Below are 20,616 nucleotides of genomic sequence, written 5' to 3'. Positions count from 1 at the left end.
AGGATTTGGTGTGATCTAGTGCGAAAACTCGATTCAATCCCTTACCCCTTACCCCTTGTTGGTGTACCTCGGAGGGAATCGCATTCTGTCTAGACATACCAAGTAAATCCTTAATAAGGAAGAGGGAATATTCAAGAAAAGCATATTAAAACACATCTAAAAGTGATAGGTGGCAAGTGTTTAGAACCTAAGTTGTCATATTTTTTGTTCTATAGGCATGCGCTTTTTTACAAGGTTATCTATCCTAATAATAATGTTTTAACTTGAGCACGCTCGACTTTTGGAGTTTCATAAAAAGCTTATTTTTACGTTCAAAATGTGCTTGCTTGAATTGATTCCAAATTTCACATACACATGTAAATCTCAACATATTCTTTCTCTCTTTGGAGTGTAGTTCAATTCATTCGTGCTTTCTTCACTATTCTAGAATTCTAAAAGAAGCCCTCTTATACCGACGATCACTCCCTATCCTTGTTGAACGGGGCTCGTTACATGAGTGAAATCTATTAAAAAAGCTAAAGCGAAAGGGAGAAGGTGAAATGAGCACGCAAAGTCGTAGTATGTGCGGGGCCCTTCTCAAATATAACAATGAACCAGGGGAGACGAGCCAAATCCGAGGGGTCTTAAAAAGTATTTAAGGCAAAGGCGTGTTTGTTCACAAAACGGATAAAAAAACACGAAAGGGAAAAAGCGGGGGGAGATCTTAAAACAGGTCAGCGGAGGACGGGATTGAACTTTGACGGCGTCCAAATTCAACCGAAATTATCAGTCCAGCCCGGTAGTCTGCTAGCCGACGTCGGCTCCTCCAAAGCCACCTCTCCCCCACTCCCCGATTTCCCTTTCTTTGAACTTTATTTTGTTCTCTCTCTCTCTCTCTCTTTAATTTCCTAAGATGGTAATGATAATAATAATAGTAATCCCTTCCTTTCCGTTTTTTCTCAATAATTCGGGTGCTGTAATATTAACAGTAAACGCGGGGATATTGACAGGAATTTGTGTTTTGAACCGCCGCTAATGTAGTTACGAACTGTGTACTTGTGCTTCGTGGAGAAGGGGACAGGTGCTTTTTAACGGGGACATTCGCGCAGCTTATTCTTAGAAAATCTTTAAAGGGAGAGGGGGGTGGTGGGGGATCACATTGGTTGCAGCATCATTGACAATTTGATGAGGGTAACCATCATTAACAAATTGATTTCTTGGCGGGGTGGTGACAACGGCAGACTTTGATCCCCCTCTCTCTCCATTCATATTCTTCATATTCAACTCTCTCTCTCTCTTCTCTTTCTCTCTCCTCGCCTTCGTCTTCTCCTTCTTCGAAACTCGTGATCCCCCCTGGTTAACTTCTCCAGGAGAGAGAGAGAGAGAGAGAGATCGCTCCCTCCTCCTCCTCCTCCATCATCTCCAAGCAGATCCGCCTCTTCTCTCTCTTTCCCCGGTTAGCTCTCTCTCTCTCTCTCTCTTCTTTCTTCTTTGCGTCCGAGCTTTGCGGTCGTCCGCACTGTAAATTTCTTCCTTTCTTCTTCTTTCCTGCTCACGGCAACCGCCGCCGCCGCCGCCGGTCGCCGCGCCGTGCTGTGTTCTTGCTTGCTGAGGTTTTTTCACTCCCGGCTTTCCTAACTCCCGTGACGTGCGCTGTTGACAGTTTGGTGGTGCTCGGGTTGCTTCTCCTTTCCATTTTCAGCTAAGTCGCAAATTCGTACACCGGATGGTTACTGGGTAGTTGTCGGCCTCTCCGACGATTTCTCCTGCTTTCCGTGCTTCCCCTGCGGCTCAATTTGACAGCTTGCCGTTCGGGAGAGTGACTTGTAGTTGCGGAGTTTAGTTCGCAGAGACTATAGATTTGATGCTGATCGAGCTCTCCTGAGTTGCGGAAGTGGGTTTTCTCGATCCGCTTCGATCGTCGAATTTTCTATAGGAAAGCGCGTTGCTTGCCGTTGCCCTCGGACGAAATGGGAGGGCTTTGTTCTAGGACCGCCGTTTCCAAGAGCAATCCTTATGCGAGCACCAATGGGGGTTTCAATCCTTACAACTATAAGCCCGCTTCGGTTCACCAGTCGAGCGTGCGGAGCGATTTGACTGCGTCGCAGATGCGCGAGGTCATGGTCAAGCCGTCGCAGGAAACCAAGCAGTCGCGGCGGGAACCGGCCTCCCCGACCCGTCAGGGGAGTGCGCCTCAATATGGGAACAATGCCGATGACTTCTATGATGGGATTCCCAGATACCAGATGCAGAAGTCCAGATCAGTTAGGTCCATTGCCAAGGTATTGTGCATCTGTTCGTGCGCACGCGTGTGTCGCGGCTTTTTACCATCTTTTTAATCATCTCTTCCCCGTGCTGACTTTAATACTATGAGCTAGAATATTAGCTCAATGTAGATATCTCTGTGGGCATTTGTTGATTGCAAAGAATCCTGCTTCGGTTTGTTTTTTTTCCTTCTTTCTTTGGCTGAAATCGCGTCCTGAAGTTCTTGCACCTAACATGGTTGCCTGTGCCATCCTCTCTAAGAAATGGCTTCACATGGCTCCTTATTTGTACATGAGAAAAGCTAGGTGAACTCATTTGTTTTATAGTGCTGATGGATATATTTACTGAATGTATTTTATGCCGTGAAATTATAGGTACCCTCCAGCAATTTTAGCTTGCTGTGTTCTATAGGATGTAAGCATGCTTAGCCTTGAACACACTTAATAGGTACTTCTTGAAAGCTTAAGATGGTGGCAAATAGCTATTATCTGCAGCATGTCAAAATACTTAATATTGACATTAACAATTTCATGATGAATAGGAAACCTCGTTGTAAAACTCTGACCTTTCTATTATTCTCACCACTGAGCTTTTTGCCTTCTTGTTGGCTGTCGCAACAGTTGGACCGGCAGTGGTTTAAGTGACTCATGATGGTGTCATTTTTTTGGTGCCGGCTCTTCCCTGCTGTTCTTTGTATGGCCTCCTGGTTCTCTAGTCTATCTATAATACTTACCTTTTACCAAAAAAAAAAAAGTGAAATCGGCCAATTCTTATTTTTCCTTAGATGATGTTTGTTCTTAATGGAAGCGCATATGATGCTTAAATTCTGGAATGTTCTTGTAATTTCCTGGACTCTTGAAGAATTGGAAAATTTGCACTCCTCCTTATTTGATCATCTTCTCTTGAAACTGTGTTCAATTCATCTTAACCTTTCTGGGCTATATGCGCATGTCAAGTGTTCCCGTTTCAAGGTAGTAGAATGGCTCTACTGTCTATTTCATCCTCTCTTCCTCTTGATTGATGCCACTCTCTGTACAATGGTGCCCTATTACTGCAGGTTTCAGAGGTTAGCTCCCGTCTAGGTAGAGGGGCAGTGGAAGTCCTGGACAATCTCACTAGTAGCATGACGAATTTGAATCCTGGTAGTGGATTTGCTTCTACAGTGGCAACTAAAGGAAATGAACTCCAAATATTATCTTTTGAGGTTGCAAACACTGTAGTCAAGGGGTCCAGTCTTATGCAATCCCTTTCGAAGAGAAGTACAAGACATTTGAAGGAAGAGGTGCTTCCTTCAGAAGGTGTTCAGCATCTAATATCTAAAGATGTGGATGAGCTCCTACGCATTGTTGCAGCAGACAAGAGGTAGGCATAAATGGCAGAAATCTGTTTGAGCATGAGCCTGCCTGATCATTTGTTGGCTCTGGTCATTTTCTTGTCAACTTGAACATATTATTCTCGCAGGGAAGAGTTGAAGATTTTCTCAGGAGAGGTGGTTCGTTTTGGGAACCGCTGCAGAGATCCTCAATGGCATAACTTAGACCGCTACTTTGAGAAGTAACTAAGCGAAGGCCATTTTTTTCTTTTTTGGTTTTTGACAGCTTTACTAATTGTAGGTAATATAGATGTTTACTATTGTTCTTGCCTGCTATTTCTTATCATTATGCAGGATTAGCAGAGACTTAACTCCTCAAAAGCAATTGAAGGAAGAGGCTGAAACGGTGATGCAGCAACTGATGACTTTAGTACAGTATACTGCTGTAAGTATTAAAATTCTTATATTATTTTCACTTTTCTATCAGTTATAAATTTACTTTTAAGAATAACCTTTGATTAAAAGCCATAAATCAAAAGTTAGAATTTGGGTTACCCAGTTCTTGGCTGGTGGATTTAGTGTTCATTGTAATGATTGGAAGGCAAAAGTTGAGGTCATCTTGCTTAAGTTGTGGTATATGGATAATGGTGGATGGAGGTGGATATAGACCTTTGTATGTACATGGCCTAGGGTACGGATAAGGCCGAATATGATGTAAAATTTCTCCTGCGAGAGAGAAAAGAAATTGGATGATTTAATGGTTCGGAGAGAGAGAGGGAGAGAGTTTGTGTTACAGATCCCACAGTTGACAAAATGCCATCAATCTTCCCAGTGACATCAAATCTCTCTGTCTGTCTGTCTGTCTCTCTCAGTAGTCTCACTCTGCGTCTCTCCTAGGTTGTGATTTTTCAGAGAGGATCTGAACTGTGGCCTAGGCATTAATATCATGGTACCTTGTTTCTAGCTGCCAAATCCTGGCTGCAATTTTACCATTTGCACTCTCCTCCCTCCCCTTTATAAAAAAAAGAAAAAGGCTTTCTTTTGCTGTGTGTGAGTGACCAAATACTCACCGATCGCTTATGAACAAGCAATAAAATCTGTTTTTCTTTTCCTTGGGAGGGTGCCCTTTCGTCCTTGTATTATGAGCAAGTTCCTTATATGACGACTTTTCCATTTTAGTCCATCACTGACTTTTGGCGAAGAAAGTTGTTAGTGCAGGGACTAAAGTGGAAAAATTTCGGCACAGGAAACAAAATCACGAGGAAGACCTCTAGTTGTATATATCCTGTATTGATGACATCTTTAGCTCTGGCGAGGAGTCACTATTTCCCCTCCCCTTTTCTCAAATTACCTCGTTCTAGGCTCAGAGAAGATTAGAATCACCTTTGGTGGTCCACCAGGATGATTGCCATTACGAGTATATGCATTGAATTCTACCACTTACCAACACAATTTCAAACATGATCAATTCATTGATAGAGATATACGCCAACTAGCACTTGCTCTGTAGACTGCTCTTCTCGGAACCTACATTGTGCCAATAAGACTAATTAATGGAACATATAATCTAAATTGCAACTTTCCTGTGATCATTTGCCAAAACTCTGATTCCTTTTTTTCTTTGGATATGTTTCCTGGAAGATGACTTTACTGTCCTCAGGCTGTTAGTTTCCAAAGTAATGCTTTAAGTTTCTGGTTAGGTGATTCAACATGTATACCGGAATTTCATCATCTATTTTTTCTGGTTTGCAGGAGTTATACCACGAACTGCATTCATTGGACAGGTTTGAGCAAGATTATCATCGGAAGCGTCTTGAGGAAGAAATTTCGAGTTCGACACAAAAAGGTGCCTTTCTGGCTTTTCTATCAATTATCACCTTAACTTGAGTCGAGCATGGTCATCAATTTAAGATTTGGCTTCATCAGTGAAAGAGAAAAGAGTTTCTTTACTGATGCTGGATTGGATCTGTTGTGGAATAGTTTTAGTTTGATGAGGAGTGGCAAACGGCAGATGAATATAGAGTATTACTGTCGGAGCAGGACTTTACTTCCATGATGATATGTTGATCCTTATAAGTACTATGCTTGATAAGAATTTTGGACCTGCTTTCCTAGGGATAACTTTTCATACTGTTGTATGGTAAGAGATCTAGGCCTTATCACAATTGGATACATCCTGCTCTTTGTCACTGTCTTGCTTTGTCTAAACTGGAAATGGTTTGGGTCGCAACCTTGGCGGTTTGCCAACTGGACCAGGAATACTGATTTGATGGTGGTGACAATTGTATTAAGTGGGCGCCAATAGGAACCAGGATAACCTCTCTGGTTTTGCCTATATAGGCGCTCCCTGAACATTTTCTCTGATTATATAGCTTTGGAAATTTGCAAATTATACACATCTCCATTTTGGCATTGCTTAATGGAGGAGTTCTCTTTCCACAGCCTATCATGATCATTTTCTTTTGTGATGTGCATTTTCTCGGTGTGTAGGTGATGGCCTCTCTATTTTGAGAGGAGAACTTAAGAGCCAAAGGAAGCAAGTCAAAAATTTAAAAAAGAAGTCACTGTGGTCCAGAAGCTTGGAGGAGGTAACTCTAGATTTTTACTATGTGGGAGCTTTTTATCCTTTTTCCAACATAAATATGAGTTTACTTTCTGATTTGAGCAAATCCGTCCTTTGAATTCGCCATACCTTAGAGTTATGCAGCCATCTCCTGGGAATTCCCTTAGTGGAACCTTTCAAATTGTTTCCAGAATGCTATGCTGCTATTGGAATGGACATAACTTGATGTTAGGGAATATTTGCCAAATCGCTGGAACTCAGCAGCATAATTCATTTATAGTTGGCTTTAGGAGACTTATACACCTGGCTGATAAAAATGCTTTCTTATTCTTTAATACTGTTTGACTTTTGAACGAGTAATGGACAAGGATATAGTGATTCCTTTTTATCCTTATCCATGTTAAGAAAAATGCTCATCTTTCCAGAGGATAGTAGAGAGAGTAGTAAATGCAGTTTCTCATGATTTCAAGTATTGTTTGCAGGTGATGGAAAAGCTTGTTGATATCGTTCATTTTCTGCTTCTGGAAATACATAGTACTTTTGGGACTGCTGGTATGTAAATTGAAAACTAACAGTAAATATGTTCTTGTAGAAAAAAATTCCCCTTTATTTTATTTAATTTAGCTCGGTTCTCATTTCCATTATCTATTGGTAAGCTAATTTGTCATCTTTTTTCCTCTGGTCACCCGTTGTAAATTATTCCAGAGTTGATCATTCTCTCTTTTCCTACTTGCCTGGCTTTTCTCTCCTTTTTTTTTCCTTTCAGGAAAACGATTATCAGTGTTAAATCAACATTTTTTTGAGCCAAGATGATGTATATAGATGCTTAGTTGCAACGATGAGGATTTGGGCAGCATCAGCACAGTTCCTGTCAAAGAGAAAATTCTATTTTGATACAGAAAAAAATCTTAAAACCTGTAGGAGCAGAAGAATTATCAACAACGCTTTTGATGAATAATGATGTTTCTAGTGGCTCAGTTTTGGATCAGACATGCATTTAGTATTTTTCTTGTTGGAAAATAAATACCATGGGTGTTTTTTTTTGCTCGACTGTAAAAGTGTGTTTTTGTGATATTCCTGTAGATCATTTTGCAGATGCTCATGTACCAGCAAAACCATCCATGAGCAATAAAAAACTGGGACCGGCTGGCCTATCCTTGCATTATGCAAATATTATCATCCAAATTGATACTCTTGTAAGCTTTCTTCTTTTGATATGCAACCAGCCCTGGTGGTATCTAGTCTGAATGTTACTTAAGCCAAAGTTTGCTAGGTGTTTTTTTTTGGCATCTAAAAATGCATTCTTAGCGTTGATGACACTTGCTTGGTAATTGAACGTGCAAAAGTTATTGATCAAATATTTTCTTCTTTTCAGCAAAAGATTGTTCAAGATGACGAGAACTTTAGATAGATAAGGGTCATGGTATACAAATTTCTTAAATGGTGCAGATGCAGAAAAAAATTTAGTTGTATATATGGTAGAGCAACATTTTGTTTGGCAGAAAAGATGCATCTTGTTCATTCTGTGGTTATCCAGTAGAACGAGTAGTCATTTTGATTAATTCATTAAGATTTATCTTTGTTTGTTTGTTTGTTTTTTTATTTTTTATTTTTTTATTTTCTCTTTCCAAAATTCCTGGTCTTTTAAATGTTATTGGCGCCCCCTGTAAGTGCCACCTGTAACTACTTCAAATTTTCAATCGGTTTTTTTCCCAATTAAGGATTGCATATCAGTTGCTTCCAGGAAATTATCAGATATGACCATATACTTACTGTTTTCTGTGTGATGCTTTATGCACGGTTCTTGATAATTGTGATCAAAACTATTGTCAGAATAGAAAAAACAAATAAACTTAAGTCAACAGCAAGTGTAGCAAGTGTTGGGATATTCAAACTTCTAAGTTTTTGAAGAAAATATGATCAAATTGGTTCTGTTATATTGTGCTTTCTGTTTATCGAAGTGAAATGTAGATGGACTTCCTTTCATAGATGTAGAATCCCTTGCCGCCAGGTTTTTGTGGCTTGAACGTGAGTCAATGGAGCAGGTCTTCCAAGCTCTATGATCTCAATGTCTTTGCAAGAAAGTTTATGAAATTGCTACGTTTACCTTAAACTGCGTTGATCGGGAATATTGGCTGAGAAATATGCACTATTCTTTGAAATTATCAAACGAACTATGATTATTGTAGATCGCATATTTGAGTCTATTTACGGAGCATACTTTGATTCAATCAGGTAGCTCGATCCAGCTCTATGCCGTCCAGTCTGAGGGATTCTTTGTATCAGAGTTTGCCTCCTAGTATAAAGTCGTCTTTGCGCTCCAGAATTCATTCTTTTCATGTCAAAGAAGAGGTATTGGCTCATAATCATTCTTTTCTTGTTCAAGAAACTGAACACATTCTACTTTCTATCAATCCAAAATACTTGAAGTATACTTCTCGAGCTTCTTCTGCCGATTGGGTAATGCTTTGGGAAGGCTCCATATAACTTGTCTCTGTACAGATCTCTGTTACAGACATCAAAGCCGAGATGGAGAAGACTCTGCAGTGGCTTGTTCCAATTGCCACAAACACAGCGAAGTAAGACGGCCAGTATATCCCACTACCGACCTCAAATGCTTTCAAGCTTGCCTTTGTTTCTTCTGATATTTCTGTCTTTGTTTCTGATTGGAGCAGAGCTCATCATGGTTTTGGATGGGTTGGTGAATGGGCGAATACTGGGTCAGTTAAACTTGTCAGCACTTTCTGTAATTCTTAACCATGCCTTCCTCCCAACCACCTTCGCCATAAAAGTTAAAAAGAAAAAAAAAAAAGAGAGAACTCCGTAGTGGTAAATTCATGCCAAACATAGATGACAAGGTGTCTTATTGCAGGTCTGAGGCAAACAGGAAGCCTACTGGACCTACAGACGTGATTCGCATTGAGACGCTCCACCATGCTGATAGGGATAAAACTGAGACCTATATCCTTGAGCAACTTTTGTGGCTCCACCATTTGGTTAGTAAATCAAAGAACTCCGTAAACACTGGTGACACAAGGTCTCCCATTAAATCCCCAAACCATCTGTCACTGGAGAAATCGAGCAATGATGTTAAAGATGAGTCTGCCAAAACCTGCTCTTCTTTACTGACTGCTGAAGACTTAAACAAGTTACAAGACATAAGTAAGAGAAAACGACGGTTGGGAATCAGTAAGAGCCAGGATTTCGACGCCTTCAAGGCTAGGTTGAAGAAGCACGACAGACTGAGCAAGAGTACCAATCATTCCCCAGCTAGGGAGAGTAAGGAGTCACTTCCAATGAAACGGCTCTCTTCAGGAATTCCGGTTATTGATTTTGTTATCGATAAGCAAAAGGCCTTGGATGTCATTGATAGAGTCAACGAATTTAGGTGACCCAAGGGAATCCACATCCCTCTCGATAAAGTAATACACCATATAGGTAAAGACATGGTCATCCCACGTCATGCTTTTGTCTACCAGTGTACATAAGAATTCAGAAAGGCAGCGAACCCCACAGCATCCCTCGTAGATGGAGGACTTCTTTTTATACATTCTGCTATGAAGAATTCAGGGAATGTTCGCAGTCTCCGTTGTCACTCAAAAGTTCGTCCTACGACGTAGGGGCAACACAGGTATGCTTTGGAAGCTGGAGATATGTGGGTGGGAGAATATGCAAGGGGAGGAGGTGAATCACAGTGTAGTTTGAGAAGATAGTGAAAAGAATACGTGACATTCTTTGGGCGTCTGTACAGAGAGTGGAGTCATCCTGTTCAAATTTTTCATTAGGGGTGGATGGAGTTGCTCTTTTTGGGGGCTGCGTCTGGAGTCCTTCACACTCTCCTCTGTCCTACTATTGCGGTTTCTTTTCTTGTTACTTTCTTTTGTCCGTGTAATTCTTTGTATGTCGTTGAATATGTAAGCATATAGAACTCCAAGAACTCCATTTGTGAACTAAATACAACATGCTCGAAAACTTTTGTCCTAAGTATATCGGTTGGAGTATTTTCTTCGTGCCCGTCTTCTCAGAACTCATGAGCATTTCAGCGCAAGTTCGAAAACGAGACAAGAACAGCAGTCTCAATCGCCACGCACGTTTTCTCCTCCCCACTATCGTGACTCGATTTCCTTTGGCCACCTTTTCGGGGTGCAAAAGGCAACACGAGACTTTCCATCGCACTGATCCACTTGCCTCATGATCGTCTACTCGCCTGTGATTTTCCGCAGCTGGAAGTTGAGATAAGGATGACCCCGCAAACAGCATTAAGATGAGGCAAAAGAGGGAAGAGTTTGGTCAAACTTGGAAATCATGCTGACAGGAACAATACAAAAACTGACGATAATGGAGCGGTCTTTTCAGGCAAAGTACAATATGGTGGTGGTGGCGTGTGTGTCCCGCCACACACACGCTCGCTCAAAAGCGCAAATTCAGGTGGCAGCGCCACTACCTTCGTTCCATGTCCTTATTCTGGAGAGTCTCTGTTCGCTCATGTTGCACCTGTTCCTCCTTTTTGACCCGCAAAGGCGAGGCCTTTCCCCAGTTTTTCCGATTATTTTTATCAGCCATTGATGGAAGAATATTCTAACATTTCAATTTGTCTAGTGAGTTAAACTCTTAGCTGGAAAAGAAAATATCAGAAAAAGTCATTTTGTCGGGGATAGTACCAAGTTCGCAGTGTTGCAAATGCATCACGAGCGATGTTTTTCATCATGCATAGATGGGTGATTCATTTCTGGGGTCTGGACAATGCATTTTCGGGTGTTATCTCCAGCCAGCAAAGCAGGGAATAGGAATTCTCTTAAGTGGGTGCTTGGAATGGGAAGCTTCTTGTGAGGTCTATTCACCTCTCTTTCTCTCTCTCAGCATCTGCATTGCAGAAAAGCAGTGCAAAGGGATAATGTGAATCTTTAATTGCAATTATTAAATCACTAAAAGCAGAGCACAGAGGGAGGCCCATTAGGTAGTGGGATTCTCATTCGCCATTCCACCACCCAATTTGATCATAGAGAATTAGCTTTGCTTATTCTCTGTTCCATTGGCAAATTGGCCCTCCCCTCAATTCCTCCCCAGTCCTCCTCCTCCTTTTCTTTTACCTTTGCCCTCGTGTGCTTTGCGGGTCCCTCCCCCTCGCACTAAATCACATGATTTTTATTTTCATCATGGTGATTATAATATGCACCATGTTCTCCTTCATCTCCCCACTCTGCTACCTTATCTTGACACATGCTGGGTTACTAAAGTCATGGGTGCATCAGGCAAGTTTGGGACTTTCCTTCTTTCTTTTGTTCTCTTCTGATTAATATTTCATTTTGGGTTCTTCTTCTTCTTCTTTTGTTGCTAATTATCATTGCCTACTTGCTTATGTGCGCAAAGTGGAAACTTGTTTGATTGTGAGTAACCGATTTTGTCCTGATAGTTAGCGCTTCTTCCTCTTCAATGGGTTCTTTCCTTTGGCCCCTAAATTAAAGTTTTTCCATAAAAGAAATATTTCTGATTATCTGGAGGTGTTGTTGCTTGTCCTCATTATTGCATCCTCGGAGAATACGTGTAGCTGCAGGATAAAGGTTCCTCTTGATTGGATTGCATCGACTTACACATGACTTATGAGCTTAAATATTGCTGTAAACATGATTCTGGTTCAGCTAGATGATTCATGATAGAGTGTGAAAGATCAAATCTTCAACAGAAAAAAGTTTTTAACATTCTTCATATAATGACTGGTCTTGTTGCCGTGGGAGTCACTATAAAAATAATGTGCTGTTCAAGTCAGGAAGGAATTATGTTATGGAGAGCCGATAGATGGTCCATGTGGTCTCCATGTTCATATCAGTCATTACATTTTGGAATGGAGTACATCACATGAGGGAATGAAAAAACTGGCCACGCAGAGCAGTTCCTTGGAAGCAATCTGCTTACTATTAGAGAGATACCTTGGAAAGCCTTTGTCATTTTTATTTTTATTTTTTTATGTCAATACTGTGTTTACTAGTGAGTGAAAGGTTTAGATGAAGCATCAGGAACATGTCTCCAGAAAAAATAATCCCATAATTACCTAGAGGCCTTGATGTTGATTTGTAGGTGAGAGCAAGTGTAACAATTTTCATTTATAAGTTCTTTTCAGAAATATTTGGGTCCCTGAGAGTTCAGGATTCCAGTTTACGCAACATATCAATTGAGAAACTCTCGTCAGGAAGGTGCAGCAATATGAATCACTTGATTGAAATGTCATGTTCCAAAATATAGCATTCCTAATAAAAACAGTTCATCTTTTGTGGTTTCTCATCTGGTAAGAGTAATATGAAAGCAAGTTGGAATTTTCTCTTAGCATCGTGCTAAGGTTTTTGTGATACTTGTTTCCTTTACATACGCAGTAGCAAGTTTTCTCATTTTGAATTTGTGTAAGGTGGTATGACACCTATATATTGGTATCTTTAGTTGATGATTTAGCATAATCATGGCATATTTTTCTTCTGGTTAGAATTATCGAAAGGAGGCAAGAAGTTGCTAGCTGAAATTCTGGAAGCTAAAGGCCATCATATGTGGGGAACTTTTCTGCATCATCATGCTTATTTAAAGCAAATCATTTTCTCTTTTATAGTCCTCATCTTGTTAAGCGACAGCCATTCAACCAATGGACCTGACATTGAAGGTACAGTTAAATTCTTCCTGCTCTCTTTCACCTATGTAAAGCTATAAACTTATTCTAGGAAAACCTTAAGGGACGATTTATATTGACAGAATACATAGTTTTACTCTTGGTGAACCTCGTAGGTGCTTACCTGCCGCCACTTTCTGATTCACCACAGATTAACTTAACAGCTCACTGATTCTGGCGCATTTGGTGAAATGTGTTGTCATGCTGAAATCTGTCATTGATCGAGAGATCTAATTTGCACTGTGTCAATGGAATGAGCCTTGTCACTACACATACGTTCTTATTGCTGAATTTAGTAACTCTAACAACTGAAAATGAGATACTTCTTTTGCTCTTGAAATGAGGAAATCGTCATCATTTGCTTTTTGTGCTAGTAACAACTGAACAAAAACTCTAACATATGTCTGCTTTTTATAATTTCTCAGGTGATGCTCTCATCGAAGTCCTTGATAGCCTCAATGATACTAATCACGTCATAACTGATTGGGATCACGGCTTTGTGAGCCCATGCTTCAGTTGGTCCCATGTCAGCTGTCCGTATGGACATGTCAATATGCTGTAAGTTCAACATAACCACCGATCTGATTTTGAAGGTCCTTCCTATTTCATTATGTTGCCAGGTGAAAATGCAGAGTAGCAGGTCTAAATCTGTGCTTAACTTTCTAAATGGCAGGAGCCTCGACTCAATTGGATTTTCTGGAACTCTCTCTCCTAAAATTACCCAGCTAAAGTATTTGGTCAACTTGTAAGTAATTCTTGAGTATTTAGTTATATTTGAACTCGTCATCCAGCCTTTTCTTTCCCTAAATAAGGGATGTGTTTGTGTTGATAGTAAATTTTATGCTTCCTGCAGGGCGTTACAGAACAATAACTTGTCTGGTGCGCTACCTGATTTCCTGGGTAACATGGTGCACCTGCAGAATCTAAATCTGGCAAATAACAAGTTCAATGGAACTATACCTGCCTCTTGGGGTCAACTTTCCAATCTAAAGCATTTGTAAGGGGTCTTTCCCAAAAATTAATGCCATTACTCAATTCTATCCATGGAAATTGAATAAAAGGATTCATATCTTAATTGGAAGTTCCTATTAAGATATTAGGACATAATCGTGATTTAAAAACTTCCAAATTGGAATTTCTCATTTGCTGCTGTCGCTTTAAGATTAGATGACAAGAACCAGCTCAAATCACCTTTGATCAACTATATTAAGTGGAAATCATATATCTGGAACCATTCCTGACACCATTGCAAATATTACAGGATTGACCGAAGTCTAATTTTCATTTAATAATGTAAACCTTATCTACGGAAATGCCTTTGACATCACTGACCTTTTCTTTGGTTCAATAGGGATCTTTCGTCCAATAACTTGACAGGAAAGATCCCCATGCAACTCTTCTCGGTTCCAACATACAAGTAAGTTCCACTAGACTTTTTAACCTTCATGTCTGTTAAAGGTAATATCTTATCTTAACCTAAAAATGAGCTCCTCTATTAACAATTAGTCACCAATTAAAGTCAGATTAAGACAGGTAGGATAGAATATCGGCAATGCATTGTTATGGCTTCTTGTCAGACTGGAAATTTTATGCTCAAATGCTGTGATTATTCGAGATATGTTTGATGTTTAAGTCAGCTAATTTGGTCTTTCTTGTCAGTTTCTCCGGAACAAATCTCATTTGTGGCTCTCGCTTGGGTCGACCTTGTGTAAAGTCAGCACTTCCAGGTTGTGGATATCATTGTTGTATTTTCCATTTTTTTTTCTGCTAATAAATTGATAGTTTAGAATCTGATTCAGAACAATTGGCAGCTTCAACTGGCAAGTCAAAACTTGGAGTTGCTGTAGCTTCTGCCGGTGGTGGTGCATTCGTACTTTTGTGTCTGGGGGCTATCTATGCATACTGGTGCCATGAAATGCACAAGTCCAAACATGACCGGTTTGTGGATGTAGCAGGTATTTTTTTATACTTTTTTTTTTTTTTTGTTGCTTTACCTTGATATCTCACATCACGCTTGACTCTTTTCACAGCCTGATTGAGTATGTCTTAGGCCATCCCATAATCGATGGGATCTTTTCCAATTAATCCCTTCTTGTTTGTAAATTTTACCAATTTCTTCTCTTTTAGTTTAAAGCTGTTAGATTCACCAGTTGAATTAGGTAAGAGAGGTGAGTAAAACAATGGACAGAAATTTGAGGAAATGTCTGATGATGTCTTCCCTAAGGCTGTGCAAACCTTGTACTTTGATTTCTTTCTGCCGATAGTGTTCAATGCAAATAAATATATATTTTTGTTCAAACTTCCCTTTAAGGCTACACAATTCCAAGTTGTAGGTTATAAACCACTTTTGTCTCCAGTTGCTATTTGCATATGTATTCTGAAAGCACTCAGAGAGAGGTTGGATTACTGTTCATCTCAAACAAAAGGATGTTGAGTTTAGGACCCCATTAAGTGATATAATTGGTGAGAAAACTGGAAAAAGGGCAGGGAGGAGACTTAGATAAATAAGATGAAACATAAAAATGTGAGGAAATTCCATCTTCAGAGAGAAAAAGTCCTATGAACATGTGCTGGATTAGATGGTAATGACTGTATACGGGAATCACTCTGTACCTTTCTTTATTCATTGTAAATGGGAAGGTGGAGTAAGGTAAGAAGTGGAGCATGATGGTAAGGAAATGACTACTTTTATCTTCAGTATGAGTTGATATCTCTAGAGCTTCGGGATAATGTCATCTTCTGTTCAGATGAAAGTTTCCTTTGATGAACACTAACCCCTGATATTGGACTATGATTCCGTTACCATCACACTATTATAAATATTAAACAACAAGAAATCAAAATGAAGGGGGTGCCTAAAAGGGCTTGACTGCACGAAAGCATCTTCAACAGTCTTCCATGCTTCCACTTTTCTCAGTTATGGAAATCAGCTCGAGTATATGAGTAATGAGCTCTGCAAGGAGCCGGGTGGCTTTCTGTATCTTCATTATTATGAAGCTTGTAACTGATACATGAGAGTCCCTTCATTTATACTGTTGGCATCTTAATGTAAATTACTGACTTGCAGTTCCAACTGTCCAGGTGAAGATGACCGAAAAATTTCTTTTGCTCAAGTGAGGAGATTTTCTTGGCGTGAAATTGAACTTGCTACCGATAATTTCAGTGAAAACAACATAATTGGACAAGGAGGCTTTGGCAAAGTTTACAGAGGTGTTCTCTCAGACAATACAAAGGTTGCTGTTAAAAGACTTTCCGATCATAACAGTCCTGGTGGAGAGACTGCATTCGTGAGGGAAGTCGAGCTTATAAGCGTTGCAGTTCACCGTAACCTTCTTCGTTTGATTGGTTTCTGTACGACCTTCTCGGAGAGGATACTTGTTTATCCCTACATGAAAAATCTTAGCGTTGCATACCACCTGAGAGGTACTTCTCTTACACTTATTCTACTGCCCCTCTAAGACCTTATGAGGTATACTGATATTTTGTAGTACAGCGTTCAGACATTGTTTGCAGGCTTGCTTCTCTGGAAAGATTTTTTGTGGCTGCCAATTTTCAGTTTATTGTTAATTCAATCTTGTGCAACATCATTAATGTATACACTGTCTTTGTTAGTTGTCTAATGCGTGTGGGAGAGTACCAAGGAAGTGAGGAATCTAATATTAAAGATATGTCTGAAATTAGGCGAATGGCATAACTGCAACAAGTATCCCTACTCTTTTTTAAATAGTCCGACATCCCTAATAATATTGTACAGGAAGAATCCAATGACTAAGATATATTTGAATAGGTCATGTTTAAGTTAGTGAATCTTCTTTTAGAGAAAGCACTCATAACTCCCATGAGAATATACATCACCAGTAGATCTCTTAGGTACCTCAGTTAAGATGGTCACTTTCTCACAATGACATCTTTCAAGACTACGATGGACCACAAAAAGTACTCCACTCCTGTTGCAACTTGCAAACCCTTGTGCTGTCACATACTTTGACCATCAACATGTCAGATGCACTTTCTACCATCTCTTTCTGGATTTCCTTGCCATGTGTTGAATGTTGATTTTATTTGTTTATTCTGCATGTAAGCTAATGGGACTGCTTAGTTCTTTTTCATACTTCATGTCACAAGAACTTAAACTGGAGGTGTTTCATCCACACAAATTGAGTATGTTATTGTTATGGCTTCCCATGGTTGTGGGGTCATATCTTACATAGGCTATGGGAAAGTACTCAACCCTGAAGAATCAGACATTGAAAGCAAGTGTCCATTTTAGAGATTACAAGGCATACCTAGCAATTGACTATATCTGATCATCTTGAAATAATGATAGATTTTTTCTGAGGAAGATGAAGATTTTTTCTTAATTAACACGGTGTATTTTTCCCTTATCTTATGATCTAAAGCATGAACACCCCCACAGGATGCACATTAGATTTTCGGAACAAATATTAGCAGTCCTTTCCGAAATTACTCGAAATAGTCTGTGCCAAATTTGATCTGATCTCTATTTAGTTTTCCTCACATAATTGCTATTCTGGCTTGGCCGGACTCTCTTACTATGTACTGGACTCAATGAACGTGACAGATTTAAAACCAGGAGAAAAAGCACTGGCCTGGCCAACGAGGAAGCGCATAGCTTTTGGAGCAGCTCATGGTCTGGAGTATCTTCATGAACATTGTAATCCTAAAATTATACATCGCGATCTAAAAGCTGCCAATATCCTCTTGGATGATGATTTCGAAGCGGTTCTTGGTGATTTTGGGCTGGCTAAGCTGGTCGAGACAAATGTGACTCATGTGACTACACTAATAAGAGGTACAATGGGTCACATTGCTCCAGAGTACTTGTCCACTGGAAAGTCATCAGAGAAGACGGATGTTTTTGGCTATGGTATAACACTTCTTGAACTCGTAACTGGTCAACGTGCGATCGACTTTTCTCGGCTCGAGGAGGAGGAGGATGTTCTTTTGCTTGATCACGTAAGATTTCTTTTGGCAGATTTTCCTCAATTTTCTTTGCTGAAATCCAATTGACACAGTAAAATGGGGAAGAAATGGCAGATACACGATGTTCATTTTATCACTTTTCGAATTAAACACTTGAAAATTCTGAAGGAGGTAGAGAACCGATTTTGGTAAGAATGTGCAGATATTAAGGTTCCCAAATGATTGGTGCAGAACAGAGCACTTATTGTCCAGCTAATTTTATTATTTTTTCGTGGAACCGGATAAAGATACCTACACAGGTCATATTTCAGCAAGTTTCCAGATTTATACTGCCTGAAATATCAGTCAGTCGTCTGTGTCTGTGCTGTATAAATGGTACACGACCGTTCCAATGTAGGCTCAGATATCTTTTATTTTCTGATGAAGGCATGGCATGTTGAATTCTGGAAGGGATCGCATCAAATATATTTTTTAAGAACTCGAAGGCAGAAATATCAAGACAAGTTTTGAAGTGGATTAAAGATCAAAAGAACTGGATTAGCTAAAATTTTGCAACCTGTGTCGTACCCTATGCAAGAGTTACTGCATAGGGAAATTATCACTAGGTCGCTTAATTGAGTCCCATGGAGCTGTTCCTGGCTGAATTTCCACGGTTTGAACTAGTGAATTGATAGATTTTCTGCACATTTCTTCGTGAGAATTGAGAACCAGTGTGCTGCATGAAGATAAGTGGAAATTAGACCTATATGTATTTTAGTTGTTTCCTATCCTTCTACAACCAGAATGATCTCAAAGAGAATAATTGAAGATGTGATTTTGACAGAGCAAGAAGCTGCTGAGAGAAAACAGGCTACAAGACATGGTAGATCGCAATCTGTTGATATATGATGTGGAAGAAGTCGAGACCATCATCCAGGTGGCATTGCTTTGTACACAAGGGAACCCTGAAGACCGTCCCACGATGGCAGAAGTTGTAAATATGCTTCAAGGGGACGGTCTATCAGAGAGATGGGCTCGGTGGGAACGACATGAAGAGGAAAGGAACAAGCAATCCTTGTTCATGTCTCACCTCTTCCCTTGGGCTGAAGACACCACTCAACTTGATGCCATTCAATTGTCGAAAGCAAGGTAAAGACCTCTTTTGAACGGAACCTTTTAAGTTAGAAAAGAATAGCAATATCTTAACCATTATATGGTGAATCAAATATACGTACCCCTGAAGCATAGTATCTCAATTTTGTTATGATTCGGCTAGAACCTGCTTGTGTCAGAATTCCTGCTCGGGACTATTAGCATGTTTCACGAATGATCTTAGTCTGTATGTTTAGCACATGACAAAACACTGGCGTTTTGTCTCTCTTTGGCATTGTTTATAGTGAAGTTACTGTCTAGAGGAAACAGAAAGGCAGATGCTTCCATTTGCATCAGTAGCGTGTACATTTTTTTTTTTTTTTTTTTTTTTGGGCATTTCAGTAGTGTGTACATTCTCTCTTTCCATTTTATAGTGACATTTAGCGGCACGACATATCTCATCGCTGTGATATAAAAAAACTGGTCGACTTGCTTTTAATTGGCCTACCAAAGGAGGAACAAGCAAAGCACGCTCCATTAAGGTTGTTCTTGTGGCCAAACGTGCTGTCATGGCCGGAAAACGGAAACGCAGAGGCAAAATATAACCCCGAGTTATGATCATTCTTATGCAGCTCTCCAAAATGTCCTGTTTTCTCAGTTGAGCAATCAAATGATGTGTTTGAATATTAGAATGGCCAATTTGAGAAGCCTTGAAGTTGCAGGACATGATTTCGCAATCTGAGTTAGAAATCGATTAATTTGTCCAATCATAAGAATTGAATTTGGGTCGCGTGGGTCCTTGACTTGACAAATGTGCATCAATAGCCCCCTACCCAATTGCCACTGAACAAAATGATTGGCCATTGAACATATTTCGCACCAATCTTAAGGGCATTCGCTTACAAAAATAAATAATTCACAGACAACTAAAAAATTATGTAAATAAACCCCACGGTGTCCTTATTGCACATCACCATCCGAACCATGGCTCTTCACTTCCTCTGCTCTCCTTCTCCTCCTCCTTCGCCTCTTCTCAGCGAAAACTTCGACAACAAAGACAAAGCCGCCACGATGACCACGACCGCGAAGAAGGAAAACAAAGGACTTCCTTCCAGGGCCTCCATCGCTGCCCTTTCGCAGCCTCCATCCTTTTGTGGCGGCTTTGTCTTTGTTGTGAAGTTTTTCGCTGAGAGGAGCCGGAGGAGGAGGAGAGGAAGCCATGTGAAGAGTTGAGAGGAGCCATATTATAGGGATGATCATAAGCTGCTAACGTGATGGATGAGCTGGTCTCGTGCTCTATGTCCCGGCTGTTGGGCCCGGCCTGGTGGGCAGTCCATCAGACCATCAACCGGCATATATGCTCATTAGCCGGACGCACCGGAGCCTGCGGAGGCTAACCCGGTGGCAGCATTTGGGGTTGTCGCCGGGCTTGAACCCCAAGAAGCAGCCGGCGGTGATGAGGTTGCTGTAGTTCTTGGCCTTGACGGAGGAGGTGGTGGGTGAAGGGGTGGCGATGATGTTGGGAGGGACGTGGGTGAGAACCGGGTGGCCGTTGGCAACGAAAGTGGTTCCTCGGAGGGCTGTCCATGAAGGCAGTCGACCGCTGTGTCAGTGACGATGGCCCCCGCCTCCGCTGGCTTCTTGGTGAAGCTTGGAGGAGCCATTGTGAGCTTAGTGTGTGCCGGGACAGTGAGAGGGCGTGAGTGTGAAACTGGGAAGATATTTGAGTGTTTATGGGAGTGCTTGAGTGCCAGCGGAGCTCAGAAAGATCTTTGGGGGAGGATGGTTGAGGGGATGAGAACAACGCAGCAAGGTTTACTTTGATTACGA

General features: G+C 40.5%; 2 protein-coding genes across 7 annotated transcripts; both read left to right on the top strand.

The window, feature by feature from the left end:
• Window positions 1-1,201: 1,201 nt before the first annotated feature.
• On the top strand, window positions 1,202-10,120 carry LOC104415964 (protein PSK SIMULATOR 1). Of its 3 annotated transcripts, none has more exons than XM_039300501.1 (13): window positions 1,202-1,435; window positions 1,643-2,261; window positions 3,302-3,606; window positions 3,706-3,798; window positions 3,911-4,001; window positions 5,309-5,402; window positions 6,047-6,144; window positions 6,602-6,671; window positions 7,215-7,315; window positions 8,355-8,471; window positions 8,622-8,698; window positions 8,795-8,839; window positions 8,992-10,120. In XM_039300501.1, the coding sequence occupies exons 2-13, from the start codon at window positions 1,950-1,952 to the stop codon at window positions 9,509-9,511; spliced, it is 1,923 nt and encodes a 640-aa protein (XP_039156435.1). In that variant the 5' UTR covers window positions 1,202-1,435; window positions 1,643-1,949; the 3' UTR covers window positions 9,512-10,120. The 3 variants fall into 3 exon arrangements, with proteins under 3 accessions (XP_039156435.1, XP_010025701.2, XP_039156434.1); XM_010027399.3 differs by having other exon boundaries at window positions 1,204-1,435; window positions 7,203-7,315; XM_039300500.1 differs by lacking the exon at window positions 1,202-1,435 and having other exon boundaries at window positions 1,526-2,261; window positions 7,203-7,315.
• Window positions 10,121-10,667: 547 nt separating this feature from the next.
• On the top strand, window positions 10,668-19,169 carry LOC104415965 (probable LRR receptor-like serine/threonine-protein kinase At5g63710). Of its 4 annotated transcripts, none has more exons than XM_039300645.1 (11): window positions 10,668-11,371; window positions 12,595-12,765; window positions 13,197-13,329; window positions 13,445-13,516; window positions 13,625-13,768; window positions 14,123-14,188; window positions 14,431-14,498; window positions 14,571-14,726; window positions 15,853-16,194; window positions 17,354-17,748; window positions 18,142-18,509. In XM_039300645.1, the coding sequence occupies exons 1-11, from the start codon at window positions 11,290-11,292 to the stop codon at window positions 18,223-18,225; spliced, it is 1,713 nt and encodes a 570-aa protein (XP_039156579.1). In that variant the 5' UTR covers window positions 10,668-11,289; the 3' UTR covers window positions 18,226-18,509. The 4 variants fall into 4 exon arrangements, with proteins under 4 accessions (XP_039156579.1, XP_018717270.1, XP_010025704.1 ...); XM_018861725.2 differs by lacking the exon at window positions 18,142-18,509 and adding an exon at window positions 18,539-19,169 and having other exon boundaries at window positions 11,067-11,371; XM_010027402.3 differs by lacking the exon at window positions 18,142-18,509 and adding an exon at window positions 18,539-19,169 and having other exon boundaries at window positions 11,072-11,371; window positions 14,583-14,726.
• The last annotated feature ends 1,447 nt before the right edge of the window (window positions 19,170-20,616 follow it).

Source organism: Eucalyptus grandis, chromosome 8 (genome assembly GCF_016545825.1).
Source record: "Eucalyptus grandis isolate ANBG69807.140 chromosome 8, ASM1654582v1, whole genome shotgun sequence".
NCBI lineage: Eukaryota > Viridiplantae > Streptophyta > Magnoliopsida > Myrtales > Myrtaceae > Eucalyptus > Eucalyptus grandis.
This window is presented reverse-complemented; position numbering and strand designations above follow the sequence as displayed.